The sequence below is a fragment of the Bombina bombina genome, chromosome 4 (genome assembly GCF_027579735.1).
Source record: "Bombina bombina isolate aBomBom1 chromosome 4, aBomBom1.pri, whole genome shotgun sequence".
NCBI classification, from domain to species: Eukaryota; Metazoa; Chordata; class Amphibia; order Anura; family Bombinatoridae; genus Bombina; species Bombina bombina.
This window is the reverse complement of record NC_069502.1, coordinates 708,368,478-708,393,100: the sequence shown is the minus strand read 5'-3', so window position 1 is coordinate 708,393,100 and position 24,623 is coordinate 708,368,478. Positions and strand designations below refer to the sequence as shown.

At 39.7% G+C, this 24,623-nt stretch overlaps 1 protein-coding gene across 1 annotated transcript in view; it reads right to left on the bottom strand.

Moving 5' to 3' along the window:
• Nucleotides 1–24,623, bottom strand: part of HBS1L (HBS1 like translational GTPase) — a 510,596-nt gene that overhangs the window by 3,800 nt on the left and 482,173 nt on the right. The window contains exon 15 of the mRNA XM_053710900.1: nt 9,754–9,862. Coding sequence (XP_053566875.1) covers nt 9,754–9,862 — 109 coding nt within the window. The remainder of the gene's footprint in view (nt 1–9,753; nt 9,863–24,623) is intronic.

The following is a 24,623-nucleotide window of genomic DNA, read 5'->3' as shown; positions in this document are numbered from 1 at the left end:
GGCCGAGAAGTGGAATGAAGAGCACGGCAGGAAGTTAGAAGCTTTGATAACCTGACCTCTGTCAGAAAAATTTTCATTTCTACTGAATCTATCAGTGTTCCTAGGAAGGAAACTCTTGTGAGAGGGGAGAGAGAACTCTTTTCTTTGTTCACCTTCCAGCCGTGAGACCTCAGAAAGGCCAGAACAATGTCCGTATGGGACCTGGCGATTTGAAAAGTCGACACCTGTAACAGAATGTCGTCTAGGTAAGGAGCCACTGCTATGCCCTGTGGCCTTAGAACCGCCAGTAGGGACCCTAGAACCTTCGTAAAGATTCTTGGTGCCGTAGCTAACCCGAAGGGAAGAGCCACAAACTGGTAATGCCTGTCAAAGAAGGCGAACCTGAGGAACTGATGATGATCTCTGTGAATCGGAATGTGGAGATAAGCATCCTTTAAGTCCACGGTAGTCATATATTGACCCTCCTGGATCATAGGGAGGATGGTTCGGATAGTCTCCATCTTGAAGGATGGGACCCTGAGAAATTTGTTTAGGATCTTGAGATCCAAGATTGGTCTGAAATTTCCCTCTTTTTTGGGAACTATAAACAGATTTGAATAGAAGCCCTGCCCCTGTTCCTCCCTTGGAATTGGGTGGATCACTCCCATAACCTGTACATCTTGAACACAACGTAAGAATGCCTCTCTCTTTATCTGGTTTACAGATAATTGTGAGAGATGAAATCTCCCCTTTGGAGATGAAGCTTTGAAGTCCAGAAGATATCCCTGGGAAACAATCTCTAATGCCCAGGGATCCTGGACGTCTCTTGCCCAAGCCTGGGCGAAGAGAGAAAGTCTGCCCCCTACTAGATGCGGTCCCGGATCGGGGGCTACTCCTTCATGCTGTCTTAGAGGCAGCCGCAGGTTTCTTGGCTTGCTTCCCCTTGTTCCAAGCCTGGTTAGGTCTCCAGACTGGTTTGGACTGGGCGAAATTTCCCTCTTGTTTTGCATTAGAGGAAACTGAAGCTGCGCCACTCTTGAAGTTTCGAAAGGAATGAAAATTATTCTGTTTGGTCCTTAACTTATTGGACCTATCCTGAGGAAAGGCGTGACCTTTTCCTCCAGTAATATCAGAAATGATCTCCTTCAGACCAGGCCCGAATAGGGTCTGTCCCTTGAAGGGGATGTTAAGAAGCTTAGACTTTGAAGTAACGTCTGCTGACCAGGACTTAAGCCTCAGCGCCCTACGCGCCAAAATGGCAAAACCTGAATTCTTAGCCGTTAGCTTGGCTAAATGAAAAATGGCGTCAGAAATAAAGGAGTTAGCTAACTTAAGAGCTTTAATACTGTCTAGAATATCGTCTAGCGGGGTCTCTACCTGTAGAGCCTCAAGCCAAAAAGCCGCTGCAGCAGTAACTGGGGCAATGCATGCAAGAGGCTGGAGAATAAAACCTTGATGTATAAAAATTTTCTTAAGGAGACCCTCCAATAAGTTTTTATCCATAGGATCTAGGAAAGCACAACTGTCCTAGTTGTACGCTTAGCTAGGGTAGAGACTGCTCCCTCCACCTTAGGAACCGTCTGCCACAAGTCCCGTATGGCGGCATCTATGGGAAACATCTTTTTGAAAGCAGGAGGGGAAGAGAACGGCACACCTGGTCTATCCCATTCCTTAGTAATAATTTCTGAAAACCTCTTAGGGACTGGAAAAACATCAGTGTAAACAGGCACTGCAAAGTATTTGTCCATATTACACAATTTCTCTGGAACCACAATGGGGTCACAGTCATCCAGAGTCGCTAAAACCTCCCTAAGCAATAAGCGGAGGTGTTCAAGCTTAAATTTAAATGCTGTCATTTCAGAATCAGACTGAAGTAACGCCTTCCCTGAGTCTGAAATGTCACCCACAGATAGAAGCTCACCTGCCTCGGCTTCTGAGTATTGTGAGGGTATATCGGACACAGGCATTAAAGCGTCAGAAAGCTCTGTATTAGTTCTAGCCCCAGAGCTGTCTCGCTTTCCTTGTAGCCCTGGCAGTTTGGAGAATACCTCTGAGAGGGTAGCATTCATAACTGCCGCCATGTCCTGTAAGGTAAAAGAATTAGACGCGCTAGATGTACTTGGCGTCACTTGAGCGGGAGTTATAGGTTCTGACACATGGGGAGAGCTAGATGGCATAATCTCCCTCTTTTCAGTCAGAGAATCCCCTGGAGATAAATCTTTAAGCGCCATAATATGGTCTTTATAGTTTATAGAAATATCAGTACATTTGGTACACATTCTAAGAGGGGGTTCCACCATGGCTTCAAAACATATTGAACAAGGAGTTTCCTCTATGTCAGACATGTTTAACAGACTAGAAATGAGACAAGCAAGCTTGGAAAACACTTTAATAAAGGTGAAACAGCAATTAAACAAAAACGTTACTGTGCCTTTAAGAGAAAAAAAATAGCACTTAAACTGCAAAACAGTGAAAAAATATAGTAAAGTCTTCGAAATTTTTACAGTGTGTGTAAGGGACTAAAGCAACATTGCACCCACTTTCAAATGGATGATTAACTCCTTAGGCCCCAAACCGGATTGAAAAACGTTAAAAAACGTTAAAAGTCAATTGAGCACCTTGCCACAGCTCTGCTGAGGCTCCTACCTGCCCTCAAATACGATTTTGTGCAGAAATAACCCCTTTGAAATGGTCCTCAGATGCCAGAGGAAACCTCTAGGGAAGCTGGATGTCTCAGTCTGAATTAAAACTGCAGTTAGAGTGCTAAAAACATAATTTATGCTTACCTGATAAATACCTTTCTCCTGTAGTGTAGTCAGTCCACGGGTCATCCATTACTTATGGGATATTTACTCCTCCCCAACAGGAAGTGCAAGAGGATCACCCAAGCAGAGCTGCTATATAGCTCCTCCCCTCTACGTCACACCCAGTCATTCGACCGAAAACCAAACGAGAAAGGAGAAACTATAGGGTGCAGTGGTGACTGGAGTATAATTTAAAATTTAGACCTGCCATAAAAAACAGGGCGGGCCGTGGACTGACTACACTACAGGAGAAAGGAATTTATCAGGTAAGCATAAATTATGTTTTCTCCTGTTAAGTGTAGTCAGTCCACGGGTCATCCATTACTTATGGGATACCAATACCAAAGCTTAAGTACACGGATGACGGGAGGGACAGGCAGGATCTTTATACGGAAGGAACCACTGCCTGAAGAACCTTTCTCCCAAAAACAGCCTCCGAAGAAGCAAAAGTGTCAAATTTGTAAAATTTGGAAAAAGTATGAAGAGAAGACCAAGTTGCAGCCTTGCAAATCTGTTCAACAGAGGCCTCATTCTTAAAGGCCCAAGTGGAAGCCACAGCTCTAGTAGAATGAGCTGTAATCCTTTCAGGAGGTTGCTGTCCAGCAGTCTCATAGGCTAAACGTATTATGCTACGAAGCCAAAAGGATAGAGAGGTAGCAGATGCTTTTTGACCTCTCCTCTGTCCAGAATAAATGACAAACAGGGAAGAAGTTTGACGAAAATCTTTAGTTGCCTGTAAATAAAATTTCAGGGCACGGACTACGTCTAGATTGTGCAGAAGTCGTTCCTTCTTTGAAGAAGGGTTAGGGCACAATGATGGAACAACAATCTCTTGATTGATATTCTTGTTAGTGACTACCTTAGGTAAGAACCCAGGTTTAGTACGCAGAACTACCTTATCTGAATGAAAAGGAGAATCACAATGTAAGGCTGATAACTCAGAGACTCTACGAGCCGAGGAAATAGCCATTAAAAACAGAACTTTCCAAGATAACAGCTTGATATCAATGGAATGAAGGGGTTCAAACGGAACACCCTGTAAAACGTTAAGAACTAAATTTAAGCTCCACGTTGGAGCTACAGTCTTAAACACAGGCTTAATCCTAGCCAAAGCCTGACAAAAAGCCTGAACGTCTGGAACTTCTGACAGACGTTTGTGTAAAAGGATGGACAGAGCTGAGATCTGTCCCTTTAAAGAACTTGCAGATAAACCCTTTTCTAAACCTTCTTGTAGAAAAGACAATATCCTAGGAATCCTAACCTTACTCCATGAGTAACTCTTGGATTCGCACCAGTGTAAGTATTTACGCCATATCTTATGGTAAATTTTCCTGGTAACAGGTTTCCTAGCCTGTATTAAGGTATCAATTACTGACTCCGAAAATCCACGCTTTGATAAAATCAAGCGTTCAATTTCCATGCAGTCAGCTTCAGAGAAATTAGATTTTGATGTTTGAAAGGACCCTGAATTAGAAGGTCCTGTCTCAGAGGCAGAGACCAAGGTGGACAGGATGACATGTCCACTAGATCTGCATACCAGGTCCTGCGTGGCCACGCAGGCGCTATTAGAATCACCGATGCTTTTTCCTGTTTGATCCTGGCAATCAAACGAGGAACCATCGGGAAGGGTGGAAACACATAAGCCATCCTGAAGGTCCAAGGTGCTGTCAAGGCATCTATCAGGACCGCTCCCGGGTCCCTGGACCTGGACCCGTAACAAGGAAGCTTGGCGTTCTGGTGAGACGCCATGAGATCCATATCTGGTTTGCCCCAACGTCGAAGTATTTGGGCAAAGACCTCCGGATGAAGTTCCCACTCCCCCGGATGAAAAGTCTGGCGACTTAGGAAATCCGCCTCCCAGTTCTCCACTCCTGGGATGTGGATCGCTGACAGGTGGCAAGAGTGAGACTCTGCCCAGCGAATTATCTTTGATACTTCCATCATCGCTAGGGAACTCCTTGTCCCTCCCTGATGGTTGATGTAAGCCACAGTCGTGATGTTGTCCGACTGAAACCTGATGAACCTCAGAGTTGCTAACTGAGGCCAAGCCAGAAGGGCATTGAGAACTGCTCTCAATTCCAGAATGTTTATTGGAAGGAGACTCTCCTCTTGAGTCCATGATCCCTGAGCCTTCAGGGAATTCCAGACAGCGCCCCAACCTAGTAGGCTGGCGTCTGTTGTTACAATTGTCCAGTCTGGCCTGCTGAAGGGCATCCCCCTGGACAGATGTGGCCGAGAAAGCCACCATAGAAGAGAATCTCTGGTCTCTTGATCCAGATTCAGCGTAGGGGACAAATCTGAGTAATCCCCATTCCACTGACTTAGCATGCACAATTGCAGCGGTCTGAGGTGCAGGCGTGCAAAAGGAACTATGTCCATTGCCGCTACCATTAAGCCGATTACCTCCATGCATTGAGCCACTGACGGGTGTTGAATGGAATGAAGGACACGGCAAGCATTTAGAAGCTTTGTTAACCTGTCCTCTGTCAGGTAAATTTTCATTTCTACAGAATCTATAAGAGTTCCCAAGAAGGGAACTCTTGTGAGTGGTAAGAGAGAACTCTTCTCCTCGTTCACTTTCCACCCATGCGACCTTAGAAATGCCAGTACTAACTCTGTATGAGACTTGAGTTTGGAAGCTTGACGCTTGTATCAGAATGTCGTCTAGGTACGGAGCTACCAAAATTCCTCGCGGTCTTAGTACCGCCAGAAGAGAGCCCAGAACCTTTGTAAAGATTCTTGGAGCCGTAGCCAACCCGAAGGGAAGAGCTACAAACTGGTAATGCCTGTCTAGGAAGGCAAACCTTAGATACCGGTAATGTTCTTTGTGAATCGGTATGTGAAGGTAAGCATCCTTTAAATCCACTGTGGTCATGTACTGACCTCTTTGGATCATGGGTAAGATTGTCCGAATAGTTTCCATTTTGAACGATGGAACTCTTAGGAATTTGTTTAGGATCTTTAAATCCAATATTGGTCTGAAGGTTCCCTCTTTTTTGGGAACCACAAACAGATTTGAGTAAAACCCTTGTCCGTGTTCCGACCGCGGAACTGGGTGGATCACTCCCATTAGTAAAAGGTCTTGTACACAGCGTAGAAACGACTCTTTCTTTATCTGGTTTGTTGACAACCTTGAAAGGTGAAATCTCCCTTGTGGAGGAGAAGCTTTGAAGTCCAGAAGATATCCCTGAGATATGATCTCCAACGCCCAGGGATCCTGGACATCTCTTGCCCAAGCCTGGGCGAAGAGAGAGAGTCTGCCCCCCACTAGATCCGTTTCCGGATCGGGGGCCCTCACTTCATGCTGTCTTAGGGGCAGCAGCAGGTTTTCTGGCCTGCTTGCCCTTGTTCCAGGTCTGGTTAGGTTTCCAGCCTTGTCTGTAGCGAGCAACAGCTCCTTCCTGTTTTGGAGCAGAGGAAGTTGATGCTGCTCCTGCCTTGAAGTTACGAAAGGCACGAAAATTAGACTGTCTAGCCCTAGGTTTGGCTCTGTCTTGAGGCAGGGCATGGCCTTTACCTCCCGTAATATCAGCGATAATTTCTTTAAAACCGGGCCCGAATAAAGTCTGCCCCTTGAAAGGTATGTTAAGTAATTTAGATTTAGAAGTTACATCAGCTGACCAGGATTTTAGCCACAGCGCTCTGCGTGCCTGAATGGCGAATCCGGAATTCTTAGCCGTAAGTTTAGTTAAATGTACTACGGCATCAGAAATAAATGAATTAGCTAGCTTAAGGGTTTTAAGCTTGTGTGTAATCTCATCTAATGGCGCTGAGTCAAGGGTCTCTTCCAGAGACTCAAACCAAAATGCTGCCACAGCCGTGACAGGCGCAATGCATGCAAGGGGTTGCAATATAAAACCTTGTTGAACAAACATTTTCTTAAGGTAACCCTCTAACTTTTTATCCATTGGATCTGAAAAGGCACAACTATCCTCCACCGGGATAGTGGTACGCTTAGCTAAAGTAGAAACTGCTCCCTCCACCTTAGGGACCGTTTGCCATAAGTCCCGTGTGGTGGCGTCTATTGGAAACATTTTTCTGAATATAGGAGGGGGTGAGAAAGGCACACCGGGTCTATCCCACTCCTTAGTAACAATTTCAGTAAGTCTCTTAGGTATAGGAAAAACGTCAGTACTCGTCGGTACCGCAAAATATTTATCCAACCTACACATTTTCTCTGGGATTGCAACTGTGTTACAATCATTCAGAGCCGCTAACACCTCCCCTAGTAATACACGGAGGTTTTCCAGCTTAAACTTAAAATTTGAAATGTCTGAATCCAGTTTATTTGGATCAGATCCGTCACCCGCAGAATGAAGCTCTCCGTCCTCATGCTCTGCAAATTGTGACGCAGTATCAGACATGGCCCTAGCATTATCAGCGCACTCTGTTCTCACCCCAGAGTGATCTCGTTTACCCCTAAGTTCTGGCAATTTAGACAAAACTTCAGTCATAACATTAGCCATGTCTTGTAGAGTGATTTGTAATGGCCGCCCTGATGTACTTGGCGTTACAATATCACGCACCTCCTGAGCGGGAGATGCAGGTACTGACACGTGAGGCAAGTTAGTCGGCATAACTTCCCCCTCGTTGTCTGGTGAATGTTGCTTAACATGTACAGATTGACTTTTATTTAAAGTAGCATCAATGCAATTAGTACATAAATTTCTATTGGGCTCCACCTTGGCTTTTGAACATATTGCACAAAGAGATTCCTCTGTGTCAGACATGTTTAAACAAACTAGCAATTAGACTAGCAAGCTTGGAAATACTTTTCAACTAAATTTACAAGCAATATGCAAAACGTTACTGTGCCTTTAAGAAGCACACAAAAACTGTCACAGTTGAATAACAATGAACCGGATTAGTTATAGAAACCAAATTTTCACAGTAAAAAGCATAAATTTAGCAAAGGATTGCACTCATTAGCAATGGATGATTAACCCTTAATATCAGAAAAAACGGATAACAATTGAAAATATAAGCGTTTTTATCACAGTCAAAGCACAGTCTCACAAGTCTGCTGTGAGTGATTACCTCCCTCAAAACTAGTTTTGAAGACCCCTGAGCTCTGTGAAGACGTCCTGGATCATGCAGGGAGAAAAAGGCAGACTGTGACTGAATTTCTGATGCGTAGTAAAAGCGCCAAAATAGGCCCCTCCCACTCACAATACAACAGTGAGGGAAGCTCAGTAAACTGTTTTAATTTAAAACAAACGACAGCCATGTGGAAAATAACGCCCAAAACAATTTTTCACCAAGTACCTAAGATAATTAAACGATTTAACATGCCAGCAAACGTTTAAAATCTAATTTATGAAATGTCATTAAAAGCCTGCTGCTAGTCGCTCACACTGCAAGATAGGCTAAAAGTTATATGCATACAGTATTTTCCCAGTGAAGTGCCATTCCCCAGAAATACTTAAGTGTAAACTTACATACATATCAGCCTGATACCAGTTGCTACTACTGCATTTAAGGCTGTACTTACATTATATCGGTATTAGCAGTATTTTCTCAGTCAATTCCATTCCTTAGAAAATAATATACTGCAACATACCTCTTTGCAGGTGAACCTGCCCGCTGTCCCCTGATCTGAAGTTACCTTACTCCTCAGAATGGCCGAGAACAGCAAATGGATCTTAGTTACGTCCGCTAAGATCATACACAAAACTCAGGTAGATTCTTCTTCAAATTCTGCCTGAGAAGAAAACAACACACTCCGGTGCCGTTTAAAATAGCAAACTTTTGATTGAAGATATAAAAACTAAGTTTAATCACCACAGTCCTCTCACACATCCTATCTATTAGTTGGGTGCAAGAGAATGACTGGGTGTGACGTAGAGGGGAGGAGCTATATAGCAGCTCTGCTTGGGTGATCCTCTTGCACTTCCTGTTGGGGAGGAGTAAATATCCCATAAGTAATGGATGACCCGTGGACTGACTACACTTAACAGGAGAAATAGGCCCCTCCCACTATGTACTGGATGTTAGAAGGGCCTTAAGAAAATACTCCTAGGAGTATCTGACTAGCCATGTGGAAACCAAATAAAGACTTATCTCCCTCAGAGAAAAAACGTCCTATTTATGAAATCATGTAAACGTTTTGTCACTAAGTAATATGAATATTAACATCAGGCTTACCTCAAATACACAAGGCTCTGTCAGCATTTTCTAGAACTTATTCATCTCTCTAGAAATAAAAATACTGAACATACCTCAAAGCAGGTAATCTGAAGACCGTTCCCCCAACTGAAGTTTTCCCATATTCTTCAGTTATGTGTGAGAACAGCAATGGACCTTAGTTACAAACCGCTAAGATCATCAAACCTCCAGGCAGAATTCTTCTTCTAATTTCTGCCTGAGAGTAAAACAGTACAACGCCGGCACCGTTTAAAAATAACAAACTTTTGATTGAAGGTAAAACTACACTAAGTCACCACATATCTCTTGATACTTCCTTTCTTGTCGAGAGTTGCAAGAGAATGACTGGGAGTGGCAGTTAGGGGAGGAGCTATATAGACAGCTCTGCTGTGGGTGTCCTCTTGCAACTTCCTGTTGGGAAGGAGAATATCCCACAAGTAATGGATGAACCCGTGGACTGGATACACCTTACAAGAGAAAGATAGATAATGCCTTTACTACCCATTCCCCAGCTTTGCACAACCAACATTGTTATATTAATATACTTTATAACCTATAAACCTCTAATAAGAGACCCCTTAATAACAACCAAACAAGTTCCCCAAGTGTATGAGGTGTGATGGATAATTAATATGATTTCACCCTACTCTGCAATGTATAATGTTACAAACCATGTTGAAAAATTGTAGCACTCAAGACACAGCTATGGTGATAATTTTTTATATATTGATTTCATTGCTAGATATTAGTATTTAAATTAATCTCAAAATACTCTTGCTCCTGCAATATTTATCGTCTGACAAAAAAACGGTGGTTAGCAACTTACAGGAAATCCTTTAGTAATAGGAATCTCAAAGTTGAAGAGAAGAACTCGGGCTGTGAATCGTGTACAGACTTTTATGGGATCATTTGGACTGCAAAACACACAACCAACTCTGCAGAAAAAAAAAAAGATAATGGTCAGATAAAGCATTTTATAACTGAGCTAGATAATGGATTCCAATTCAGAACCATAAGAATTAACCTTAACAAAAAATGTAATACATTTGAATGTTATCCATTGTAACCCTTATGTGCTTGTGCTGTCAAGAGTATTTTTACAGAATCATTGTGTGTGTAATATGTTTCTATGGTTGTTCTAAATCATTTCTTTGAAATACCTTATTAGACAGGTTTACAAGCTGTGGGAAAACAATGCTTCAGTCCATCTATCTGCAGTACACCACACACAGTCCTGACTCTCATTTGACTCTAGACACTTTCTTCCCCTCTCTTGCCTTGTCTATAACCTCCCGCGCTACCTGAGCAGTGTGCTCACCCCTGCTCCGTACTCCCACTATAGCTTAAAGTCCTCTTCTTCCATTCTACTCTCCATCTCCTCTTACAACAAGGAAGCTGGTCAGTTGGTCGGCCTTCGCAATCAGAGCTCCTCAACTGTGGAATAACCTCCCGGAAAGCACCAAATCCTCCAGCAACCCGAGCTCCTTGAAAATAAACTTCTCTTTATCTTTACAAACAAATTAAACGGATACTGAACCCAAATTGTTTCTTTCATGATTCAGATAGAGCATGCAATTTGAAGCAACTTTCTAATTTACTCCTGTTATCAATTTTTCTTCGTTCTCTTGGTATCTATATTTAAAAAATCAGGAATGTAAGCACCCTGGATAGCACTTGCTGATTGGTGGCTACATTTAGCCACCAATCAGCAAGTGCTACCTAGGTGCTGAACTAAAGATGGGCCGGCTTGTAAACTTACATTCCTGCTTTTTCAAATAAAGATAGCAAGAGAACAAAGTAAAATTGATAGTAGGAGTAAATTAGAAAGTTGCTTAAAATTGCATGCTCCATCTGAATCATGAAAGAAAAAAAATTGGGTTCAGTATCTGTTTAATCCTGTAAAGACTGAAAATTATAAAAAACATAATTTATGTAAGAACTTACCTGATAAATTCATTTCTTTCATATTAGCAAGAGTCCATGAGCTAGTGACGTATGGGATATACATTCCTACCAGGAGGGGCAAAGTTTCCCAAACCTCAAAATGCCTATAAATACACCCCTCACCACACCCACAAATCAGTTTAACGTATAGCCAAGAAGTGAGGTAATAAGAAAAAAGTGCAAAAGCATAAAAAATAAGGAATTGGAATAATTGTGCTTTATACAAAAAAATCATAACCACCACAAAAGGGTGGGCCTCATGGACTTTTGCTAATATGAAAGAAATGAATTTATCAGGTAAGTTCTTACATAAATTATGTTTTCTTTCATGTAATTAGCAAGAGTCCATGAGCTAGTGACGTATGGGATAATGACTACCCAAGATGTGGATCTTCCACGCAAGAGTCACTAGAGAGGGAGGGATAAAATAAAGACAGCCAATTCCGCTGAAAAAAATCCACACCCAAAATAAAGTTTAAATCTTATAATGAAAAAATCATAATTTATGTAAGAACTTACCTGATAAATTAATTTCTTTCATATTAGCAAGAGTCCATGAGCTAGTGACGTATGGGATATACATTCCTACCAGGAGGGGCAAAGTTTCCCAAACCTTAAAATGCCTATAAATACACCCCTCACCACACACACAAATCAGTTTAACGAATAGCCAAGAAGTGGGGTGATAAGAAAAAAGTGCGAAAGCATAAAAAATAAGGAATTGGAATAATTGTGCTTTATACAAAAAAATCATAACCACCACAAAAAAGGGTGGGCCTCATGGACTCTTGCTAATATGAAAGAAATGAATTTATCAGGTAAGTTCTTACATAAATTATGTTTTCTTTCATGTAATTAGCAAGAGTCCATGAGCTAGTGACGTATGGGATAATGACTACCCAAGATGTGGATCTTTCCACGCAAGAGTCACTAGAGAGGGAGGGATAAAATAAAGACAGCCAATTCCTGCTGAAAATAATCCACACCCAAAATAAAGTTAATGAAAACATAAGCAGAAGATTCAAACTGAAACCACTGCCTGAAGTACTTTTCTACCAAAAACTGCTTCAGAAGAAGAAAACACATCAAAAATGGTAGAATTTAGTAAAAGTATGCAAAGAGAACCAAGTTGCTGCTTTGCGAATCTGATCAACCGAAGCTTCATTCCTAAACGCCCAGGAAGTAGAAACTGACCTAGTAGAATGAGCTGTAATCCTTTGAGGCGGAGTTTTACCCGACTCGACATAGGCATGATGAAATAAAGATTTCAACCAAGATGCCAAAGAAATGGCAGAAGCTTTCTGGCCTTTTCTAGAACCGGAAAAGATGACAAATAGACTAGAAGTCTTTCGGAAAGACTTAGTAGCTTCAACATAATAATACAAAGCTCTAACAGCATCCAAAGAATGCAATGATTTCTCCTTAGAATTCATAGGATTAGGACATAATGAAGGAACCACAATTTTTCTACTAATGTTGTTAGAATTCACAACCTTAGGTAAAAAATTCAAAAGAAGTTTGCAGCACCGCCTTATCCTGATGAAAAATCAGAAAAGGAGACTCACAAGAAAGAGCAGATAATTCAGAGACTCTTCTGGCAGAAGAGATGGCCAAAAGAAACAAAACTTTCCAAGAAAGTAATTTAATGACCAAAGAATACATGGGTTCAAAAGGAGGAGCTTGAAGAGCCCCCAGAACCAAATTCGAACTCCAAGGAGGAGAAATTGACTTAATGACAGGTTTTATACGAACCAATGCTTGTACAAAACAATGAATATCAGGAAGATTAGCAATCTTTCTGTGAAAAAGAACAGAAAGAGCAGAGATTTGTCCATACAAGGAACTTGCGGACAAACCTTTATCTAAACCATCCTGAAGAAACTGTAAAATTCTCGGTATTCAAAAAGAATGCCAAGAAAAACGATGAGAAAGACACTAAGAAATATAAGTCTTCCAGACTCTATAATATATCTCTCTAGATACAGATTTACGAGCCTGTCACATAGTATTAATCACAGAGTCAGAGAAACCTCTTTGACCAAGAATCAAGTGTTCAAACTCCATACCTTAAAATTTAAGGATTTGAGGTCCTGATGGAAGAAAGGACCTTGCAACAGAAAGTCTGGTCTTAACGGAAGAGTCCACAGCTGGCAAGAGGCCATCCGGACAAGATCCGCATACCAAAACCTGTGAGGCCATGCTGGAGCTACCAGCAGGACAAACGAGCATTCCTTTAGAATCTTGGAGAATACTCTTGGAAGAAGAACTAGAGGCGGAAAGATATAGGCAGGATGATACTTCCAAGGAAGTGATAATGCATCCACTGCCTCCGCCCGAGGATCCCGGGATCTGGACAGATACCAGGGAAGTTTCTTGTTTAGATGAGAAGCCATTAGATCTATTTCTGGGAGTTCCCACATTTGAACAATCTGAAGAAATACCTCTGGGTGAAGAGACCATTCGCCCGGATGCAACGTTTGGCGACTGAGATAATCCGCTTCCCAATTGTCTATACCTGGGATATGAACCGCAGAGATTAGACAGGAGCTGGATTCTGGCCAAACCAAAATTCGAGATACTTCTTTCATAGCCAGAGGACTGTGAGTCCCTCCTTGATGATTGATGTATGCCACAGTTGTGACATTGTCTATTTGAAAACAAATGAACAACTCTCTCTTCAGAAGAAGCCAAGACTGAAGAGCTCTGAAAATTGCACGGAGTTCCAAAATATTGATCGGTAATCTCACCTCCTGAGATTCCCAAACCCCTTTTGCCGTCAGAGACCCCCACACAGCTCCCCAACCTGTAAGACTTGCATCTGTTGAGATTATAGTCCAGGTCGGAAGAACAAAGAAGCCCCCTGAACTAAACGATGGTGATCTGTCCACCACGTCAGAGAGTGTCGTATAATCGGTTTAAAGATATTAATTGAGATATCTTTGTGTAATCCCTGCACCATTGGTTCAGCATACAGAGCTGAAGAGGTCGCATGTGAAAACGAGCAAAGGAGATCGCATCCGATGCGGTAGTCCTAAGACCTAAAATTTCCATGCATAAGGCTACCAAAGGGAATGATTGTGACTGAAGGTTTTGACAAGCTGATATCAATGTTAAACTTCTCTTGTCTGACAAGGACAGAGTCATAGACACTGAATCTATCTGGAAACCTAAAAAGGTTACCCTTGTCTGAGGAATCAATGAACTTTTTGGTAAATTGATCCTCCAACCATGATCTTGAAGAAACAACACAAGTCGATTCGTATGAGATTCTGCGAAAATGTGAAGACTGAGCAAGTACCAAGATATCGTCCAAATAAGGAAATACCAAAACCCTGTTCTCTGATTACAGACAGAAGGGCACCGAGAACCTTTGAAAAAATTCTTGGAGCTGATGCTAGGCCAAACGGTAGAGCCACAAAACTGGTAATGCTTGTCTAAAAAGAGAATCTCAGAAACTAAAAGTGATCTGGATGAATCGGAATATGCAGATATGCATCCTGTAAATCTATTGTAGACATATAATGCCCTTGCTAAACAAAAGGCAGGATAGTCCTACAGTTACCATCTTGAATGTTGGTATCCTTACATAACGATTCAATATTGATAGATCCGGAACTGGTCTGAAGGAATTTACCTTCTTTGGTACAATGAAGAGATAGAATAAAACCCCAGCCCCTGTTCCAGAACTGGAACTGGCATAATTACTCCAGCCAACTCTAGATCTGAAACACAGTTCAGAAAAGCTGAGCCTTTGCTGGGTTTACTGGGACACGGGAAAGAAAGAAATCTCTTTGCAGGAGGCCTTAACTTGAAGCCAATTCTGTACCTTTCTGAAACAATGTTCTGAAACCAGATGTTGTGAACGGAATTGATCCAAATTTCTTTGAAGAAAACGTAATCTGCCCCATACCAGCTGAGCTGGAATGAGGGCCGCACCTTCATGGGTACTTAGGAGCTGGCTTTAGGTTTCTATAAGGCTTGGATATATTCCAAACTGGAAATGGTTTCCAAACTGATACCGCTCCTGAGGATGAAGGATCAGGCTTTTGTTCCTTGTTGTGAGGAAAGGAACGAAATCGATTATTAGACCTAAATTTACCTTAGATTTTTTATCCTTTGGTAAAAAAGTCCCCTTCCCTCCAGTAACAGTTGAGATAATAGAATCCAACTGAAAACCGAATAATTTATTACCCTGGAAAGAAAGGGAAAGCAAAGTTGACTTAGAAGACATATCAGCATTCCAAGTTATAAGCCATAAAGCTCTTCTAGCTAAAATAGCTAGAGACATATACCTGACATCAACTCTAATGATATCAAAAGATGGTATCACAAATAAAATTATTAGCATGTTATAGAACAATAATAATGCTATAAAATTATGATCTGTTACTTGTTGCGTTAAAGCTTCTAACCAAAAAGTTGAAGTTGAAGCTGCAGCAACATCCGCTAAAAATATAGCAGGAGTAGAGACAGCCCCATTAACCTTAGGGATTTTGTCCCAAAAAACTCTAATCTGTCAGATGGCACAGGATATAATTGCTTAAAACGTTTTACAAGGAGTAAATGAATTACCCAAATTATTCCATTCCCTGGAAATTACTTCAGAAATAGCATCAGGGAGAGAAAACACTTCTGGAATAACTACAGGAGATTTAAAAACCTTATTTAAACGTTTCGATTTAGTATCAAGAGGACCAGAATCCTCTATTTCTAATGCAATTAATACTTCTTTAAGCAAAGAACGAATAAATTCCATCTTGAACAAATACAAAGATTTATCAGCATCAACCTCTGAGACAGAAACCTCTGAACCAGAAGAACCATTATCAGTATCAGAATGATGATGTTCATTTAAAAATTAATCTGAAAAAAGAGAAGTTTTAAAAGACTTTTATGTATACTAGAAGGAGAAATAACAGACATAGCCTTCTTAATGGATTTAAAAATAAAATCTCTTATGTTATCAGGAACACTCTGAAAATTAGATGTTGACGGAACAGCAACAGGTAATGTAACAGTACTAAAGGAAATTTTATCTGCATTAATAAGTTTGTCATGACATGCAATACAAACAACAGCTGGAGAAACAGATACCAAAAGTTTATAGCAGATACACTTAGCTTGGTAGCTCCAGCACCGGGCAGCGATTTTCCTGAAGTATCTTCTGACTCAGTTGCAACGTGGAACATCTTGCAATATGTAATAGAAAAAACAACATATAAAGCAAAATTGATCAAATTCCTTAAATGACAGTTTCAGGAATGGGAAAAAAATGCCAGTGAACAAGCTTCTAGCAACCAGAAGCAATAAATAATGAGACTTAAATAATGTGGAGACAAAAATGACGCCCATATTTTTTAGCGCCAAATAAGACGCCCACATTATTTGGCGCCAAAAATGACGCCACATCCGGAACGCCGACACTTTTGACGCAAAAAAACGTCAAAAAATGACGCAACTTCCGGCGACACGTATGACGCCGGAAACAGAAAAAAATTTTGCGCCAAAAAAGTCAGCGCCAAGAATGACGCAATAAAATGAAGCATTTTCAGCCCCCGCGAGCCTAACAGCCCACAGGGAAAAAGTCAAATTTTTTAAGGTAAGAAAAAATGATTGATTCAAATGCATTATCCCAAATATGAAACTGACTGTCTAAAAATAAGGAATGTTGAACATCCTGAGTCAAGGCAAATAAATGTTTGAATACATATATTTAGAACTTTATAAAAAAGTGCCTAACCATAGCTTAGAGTGTCACAGAAAATAAGCTTACTTACTTACCCCAGGACACTCATCTACATGTTGTAGAAAGCCAAACCAGTACTGAAACGAAAATCAGCAGAGGTAATGGTATATATATAAGAGTATATCGTCGATCTGAAAAGGGAGGTAAGAGATGAATCTCTACGACCGATAACAGAGAACCTATGAAATAGACCCCGTAGAAGGAGATCATTGCATTCAAATAGGCAATACTCTCCTCACATCCCTCTGACATTCACTGCACGCTGAGAGGAAAACCGGGCTCCAACCTGCTGCGGAGCGCATATCAACGTAGAATCTAGCACAAACTTACTTCACCACCTCCATAGGAGGCAAAGTTTGTAAAACTGATTTGTGGGTGTGGTGAGGGGTGTATTTATAGGCATTTTAAGGTTTGGGAAACTTTGCCCCTCCTGGTAGGAATGTATATCCCATACGTCACTAGCTCATGGACTCTTGCTAATTACATGAAAGAAAACTGAAATTATAAGCAGAAGAATCAAACTGAAACAGCTGCCTGAAGTACTTTTCTACCAAAAACTGCTTCATAAGAAGAAAACACATCAAAATCGTAGAATTTAGTAAAAGTATGCAAAGAAGACCAAGTGGCTGCTTTGCAAATCTGATCAACTGAAGCTTCATTCCTATACGCCCAGGAAGTAGAAACTGACCTAGTAGAATGAGCTGTAATCCTTTGAGGCGGAGTTTTACCCGACTCGACATAGGCATGATGAAACAAAGATTTTAACCAAGATGCCAAAGAAATGGCAGAAGCCTTCTGACCTTTCCTAAAACAGGAAAAGATAACAAATAGACTAGAAGTCTTTCGGAAATCCTTAGTAGCTTCAACATAATATTTCAAAGCTCTAACTACATCCAAAGAATGCAACGAGTTTTCCTTAGAATTCTTAGGATTAGGGCACAATGAAGGAACCACAATTTCTCTACTAATGTTGTTAGAATTCACAACCTTAGGTAAAAATTTAAAAGAAGTTCGCAACACCGCCTTATCCTGATGAAAAATCAGAAAAGGAGACTCACAAGAGAGAGCAGATAATTCAGAAACTCTTCTAGCAGAAGAGATGGCCAAAAGAAACAAAACTTTCCAAGAAAGTAATTAAATGTCCAGCGAATGCATAGGTTCAAACGGAGGAGCTTGAAGAGCCCCCAGAACCAAATTCAAACTCCAAGGAGGAGAGATTGACTTAATAACAGGTTTTATACGAGCCAAAGCTTGTACAAAACAATGAATATCAGGAAGACTAGCAATCTTTCTGTGAAAAAGAACAGAAAGAGCAGAGATTTGACCTTTCAAGGAACTTGCAGACAAACCTTATCCAAACCATCCTGAAGAAACTGTAAAATTCTAGGAATTCTGAAAGAATGCCAAGAAAAATGATGAGAAAAACACCAAGAAATGAAAATCTTCCAGACTCGATAATATATCTTCCTAGATACAGTTTTACGAGCCTGCAACATAGTATTAATCACAGAGTCAGAGAAACCTCTATGATTGAGAATCAAGCGTTCAATCTCCATACCTTCAAATTTAAGGATTTGAGAACCTGATGGAAAAAAGGATCTTGCGATAGAAGGTCTGGTCTTAACGGAAGAGTCCACGGTTGGCAAGTGGCCATCCGGACAAGATCCGCATACCAAAACCTGTGAGGCCATGCTGGAGCCACCAGCAGAATAAACGAACGTTCCTTTAGAATCTTGGAAAAAGAACTATAGGCGGAAAGATATAAGCAGGATGATACTTCCAAGGAAGTGACAATGCATCCACTGCTTCCGCCTGAGGATCCCTGGATCTGGACAGATACCTGGGAAGCTTCTTGTTTAGATGAGAAGCCATCAGATCTATTTCTGGAAGTCCCCATATTTGAACAATCTGAAGAAATACCTCTGGGTGAAGAAACCATTCGCCCGGATGTAGTGTTTGGCGATTAAGATAATCCGCTTCCCAATTGTCTATACCTGGGATACGAACCGCAGAAATTAGACAGGAGCTGGATTCCGCCCATACAAGTATTCGAGAGACTTCTTTCATAGCCAGAGGACTGTGAGTTCCTCCTTGATGATTGACATATGCCACGGTTGTGACATCGTCCGTCTAGAAACAAATGAACGACTCTCTCTTTAGAAGAGGCCACGACTGAAGAGCTCTGAAAATTGCACGGAGTTCCAAAAATGTTGATTGGTAATCTCACCTCCTGAGATTCCCAAACCCCTTGTGCTGTCAGAAACCCCCATACAGCTCCCCAACCTGTCAGATTTGCATCTGTTGAGATCACAGTCTAGGTTGGAGGAACAAAAAGAAGCCCCCTGAACTAAACAATGGTGATCTGTCCACCACGTCAGAGAGTGTCGAACAATCGGTTTTAAAGATATTAATTGAGATATCTTTGTATAATCCCTGCACCACTGGTTCAGCATACAGAGCTGAAGAGGTCGCATGTGAAAACGAGCAAAGGGAATCGCGTCCAATGCAGCAGTCATAAGACCTAGAATTTCCATGCATAAGGCTACCGAAGGGAATGATTGAGACTGAAGGTTTCGATAAGCTGAAACCAATTTCAGACGCCTCTTGTCCGTCAGAGACAGAATCAAGAACACTGAATCTATCAGGAAACCTAAAAAGGTTACCCTTGTCTGAGGAATCAAACGAACTTGTAGGTAAATTGATCCTCCAACCATGTTCTTGAAGAAACAACACTTATAAAAGACTGGAAAGGTTCTTTCTAGAGAAAATGAGCAAAGGGAATTGAATCCAATGCTGTGGTCATAAGACCTAAAACTTCTATGCATATATAGCAACTGAAGGAAATAATAGAGACTAAAGGTACCGATAGACGGAACCCAATAACATTATCCCTTGTCTGATAGAGACAAGGACAATGACACAAACTATCTGGAAACCTAAAAAAGGTGACCCTTGTGTGAGGAATGAAGAGCTTTAGAAAAGAAGATCCTCTAACTATGTCCTGAAGAGTAAGTGAATCATATGAGATTCCGCATCCTCAGAAAATAATCTGAATGAAAACAGAAAAATGAAAATATGCATTTATTGTATCTAATGAAAACAAATAATGCTATCAAAGACCATAAAAAGGCAAAATAGTTTGAATAAAACTCCAAAACCCGGTTCCTCAAAAGAAACTGGAAGAAATACCCCAGAAGATTCCAGGTCTGAGCAGCGCTTGAACCCCATGGGTGCCCAGCCATGCTCCAACAGTACCCAAAATATATAGGACAGAAACACAGTTAAAGAAAGTGTTAGCCTTGCTGGAATAAAATCAAAGAAATTTGGACAAAATAAATTTCAAAGAAGCCTTAACCTGCCCCTTACCAGCCAAGCTGGAATACGGCACGTACATCGCAAAATTAGGGAGCTGATTTCGAACTCCAATTATAGACATGTTACTTGGGAAAGAACTCAGGAATTCGTTCCTTAATAAGAACAACCAAACTAGTATAAGCTTAAAGTTTTAGTCTTAGAACTCAACATTGAAGCCCAGAGTAACAGTTAAGAATTGAATCCAATTATAAAACAAATAATTGATTATCTTAGAACAAAGGAAATATGGATTTTTTTTTTTATTTATTTTTTTTTAAAATCACAAAATTCTTCTAGCTAAAAAAGCTAAAGACATAGATTAACCCTCATTTGCGAAAATATTCAATAAAATGAAGACACAAATGAAATTATTAGCATGATAGTCCAGTTTAAAGGACCAGCCAATACAGTGGACTTGCATAATCAATAAATGCAAAACAACAAGACAAATGCAACAGCACCTAGTCTAGTAAATGTTGTCCCTTTAACAATGCTAAAATAAATCATACATCTGATACTTGATCTTAAAGTAAACAGAGAAAATGAAGCAATTGCAATATCCAAATAAATCACAGGACCAAGAAAAGTACCTGAAACTAAATAATTTTCCATAAATAAGATACAACTATCTAAAGGAAAATAAATACTATTTTGCTATAGAAACAATAGCATAATTAGAAGAATTAGAGATAGCCCCAATAAATTGGAGAACCCTCCAAATTGAATTTAACTGCTGGCAAATAATATAGTTTAAAACCTTTGAAGAAGGAATAAAAGAAAATTCTCAGCCTATTCCATTCCCTAGTATAGGGAATTGGAAAGAAAACCTCTAAAGAAATAAATAGGCAGAAATAATGTCAGCTAGTCTTAAAGAACTAGTTACCTTAATATCCAAAATAATCAACACCTTTTCAACAAAGAACAAATGTACTTTAATAATTGAAAAATAATAAAAAAGTAGATTTGTTAGTGTCAATATCTGATGAAGAAAATTTCTGAAAAAAACATCATCAGAGAAGGATAAATCAGTATGTTGTTGGTCATTTGAAACTTCTTTTTTAATCATTGAAGTGAAAAAGACCTAAAAATTTTATTAGAAGGCACAAAGTCAGACAAAGCCTTTAACATAGAATCAGAAAAATATTTCTTATAAGTCTTCTAAATATTTCTTGTAAGAAAAGAAAATATATAAAGCATAAATACTAATGGATTCTGCAAGTAAAAGTATAACATAATATCTTATTACAAACCATAGCTAAAGATAAACATTTATAACATTTAAAATAAATGAACTTAGCTTTGGTAGAACTGAAACTCAGTTAAGCGTTTTTCCAAAAGTGGCTTCTGATTCAGAGTCCATTTGAGACATCTTGCAATATGTAATAGAAAAAACAACATATAAAGCAAAATTGATCAAATTCCTTAAATGACAGTTTCAGGAATGGGAAAAAAATGCCAATGAACAAGCTTCTAGCAACCAGAAGCAATAAATAATGAGACTTAAATATTGTGGAGACAACAATGACGCTCAAATTTTTTAGCGCCAAAAAAGCTGCCCACATTATTTGGCGCCTAAATGCTTTGGCGCCAAAAATGGCGCCACATCCGGTAACGCCGACATTTTTGTGGCGCAAAAACGTCAAAAAAATGACGCAACTTCCGGCGACACGTATGACGCTGGAAATGACAAGAAAATTTTTGCGCCAAGAAAGTCCGCGCCAAGAATGACGCAATAAAATGAAGCATTTTCAGCCCCGCGAGCCTAACAGCCCACAGGAAAAAAAGTCAAATTTTAAGGTAAGAAAAAATTGAATTATCCATATGCATTATCCCAAATATGAAACTGACTGTCTGAAAATAAGGAACGTTGAACATCCTGAATCAAGGCAAATAAATGTTTAAACACATATATTTAGAACTTTATATAAAAGTGCCCAACCATAGCTTAGAGTGTCACAGAAAATAAGACTTACTTACCCCAGGACACTCATCTACATGTAGTAGAAAGCCAAACCAGTACTGAAACGAAAATCAGCAGAGGTAATGGTATATATAAGAGTATATCGTCGATCTGAAAAGGGAGGTAAGAGATGAATCTCTACGACCGATAACAGAGAACCTATGAAATAGACCCCGTAGAAGGAGATCATTGAATTCAAATAGGCAATACTCTCCTCACATCCCTCTGACATTCACTGCACGCTGAGAGGAAAACCGGGCTCCAACCTGCTGCGGAGCGCATATCAACGTAGAATCTAGCACAAACTTACTTCACCACCTCCACAGGAGGCAAAGTTTGTAAAACTGATTTGTGGGTGTGGTGAGGGGTGTATTTATAGGCATTTTAAGGTTTGGGAAACTTTGCCCCTCCTGGTAGGAATGTATATCCCATACGTCACTAGCTCATGGACTCTTGCTAATTACATGAAAGAAAAGACCCACCTTGTGCATTACTATGTAAAAATGTAACTATTTGTAAAATGTGTCATGAATTGCTAGCATATCCCAGGACATATTTGAAAACAAGAGAAATCTCAATGTATTTTTGTTCCTGGTAAAATATTTTATAAATAAATAACCCTATAATCTGTTTTTTTTTTCCAAGACAAATTTGTAAATGGCTATTTTCCTCATTTTGTAAATATCAGTTCCATTTAACACCTGAAGAGGAGTCCTCTAAGATCTTAAAACACAACTCAACACAACAAAAATAATATAAAGACAATGCAATAACACTTCAAATGAGCAGCAGATAATTTTTTGACAAATTTCAAAGTTTCTTTTAATTTCACAGCCTCCTGAATCATGTCAATCATTGCATTAACTGTGAACTCTTGCATATTGCTCAGGTGGTGTGCACATAAAATGCTAATTTATAATAGAAGTAAATAGGAAATATATTTTCCCCTTTAATAACATGTTCTATCTGAATTATAAAAGTTTAATTTTGTCTCTATAGCCAAGGATGAGCAGACATTTTTATACTTTGTTACACATCGACCCTTAAAACTTCAAAGGGCCAAAAAATGATTTAACTCTTGTACTGAACCCACCAAAAGGTGTTTAAATCACGCTGTGTGTGGGACAAATAGGAGAGGTATAGGTGTTTTGCGCATATGTATACAAAGTAACTGTCTTCTGGAGTTAAAAAGGGGCGTTCTTTCCTGCTTTAGAGTAAAGGATAGCCAATTGTTAGCATTGTCTTAAGGGGACAATAAAGTAAAAATTAACCTTTCATAATTTAGATAAAGCATGCAATTTTAAGAGACTTTCCAATTTACTTTAATTCTCAAATTTGGCACAGTGTTTTTATATGCACACTTTCTGAGGAACCAGCTGCTACTGACCATGTGCACAAGTTCACAGTGTATACGTATACTATCATTATTGAGAGCAGAATGCAAGTGAATATACTTGTTATCTTCTCAAACCACTGGGTCTCAATGATAATAATATATTTTTTTGTTTATTTATAATTAAAAAAGCCATCCCTTTAAATTTGTTCAGCAACTTCACAGTCACTATTATTGGATGATTTTATTATTTATGAATACATCATCATACTTTCTTATCACTCAGCACTTGAAATATTATTCAGCACTGAATAATTTTAATCATTTACTTATGCATTAATATATCATTTTATCAGTCAACACTGATTGCACCTTGCTTTGCACATTGTAATATTATAATTTAATTATGGAATTAGTTCACATTTTTGTATCACATTTATTATTTCCATTATTGTGGTTTTCCTCATAATGTTTTAACTTTAATTGGGACAATCTCACTCACAAGTATTTTTTATCAATATAGACTATATTTCCCCTTATTGCTTAAAGGGATAGTCTAGTCAAAATTAAACTTTCATGATCAGATAGAGTTAAGCAACTTTTTAATTTACTCCTATTATCAATTTTTCTTCATTCTCTTGGTATCTTCTAAAAGTAGCCACCAATCAGCAAGAGCTACCCAGGTTTTGAACCAACAATGGGCCGACTTCTAAGCTTATAGTCTTGATTTTTAAAATACAGATACTAAAAGAGAACAAAGAATAATTGATAATAGGAGTAAATTAGAAAGTTGATTAAAATTGCATGCATGAAAGTTTAATTTCCTCCGCCCGTCGCAAGTCGAAAATGACGAAGCCGGCTTCATCCAATCACAGCGTTCCCTCAAGCCATGATCCCCCCGGGGGAACGCCGTGATTGGAGGAAGCCGGATTCGTCATTTCTGACGTAAGCCGAGACTTCCGACGGCCGGGGGAATCGATGGAGCAGCTTTCAGGATTAAAGGTACATTTTTGAAGCATAGGATTATTAAAAACCGGGCACTTATTCGTCAAAATTGACCTTCACTTTAAGTGTTTATAAGTGTGTGTTTGAATTACTGTTTTGCCAATCAAAAATAAAATAACAGTGTAAATGGGCATATGGAAGTTTTTATTAAAGTGAATGTAAATTTTGATGATAAAGTGCCCGGTTTTTAAAAATTCAATTAAAAACAGGGGCACTTTAATTCATCAAAATTTACTTCTCACTCGTGTTGTGAAAATACTTACCTTTCAATCTTGACAGCCTCTGCATCACTTCCTCCGCCCATCGCAAAGCCTCTTCCTGAGTCTAAAATAAGGAATCCGGCTTCCTCCAATC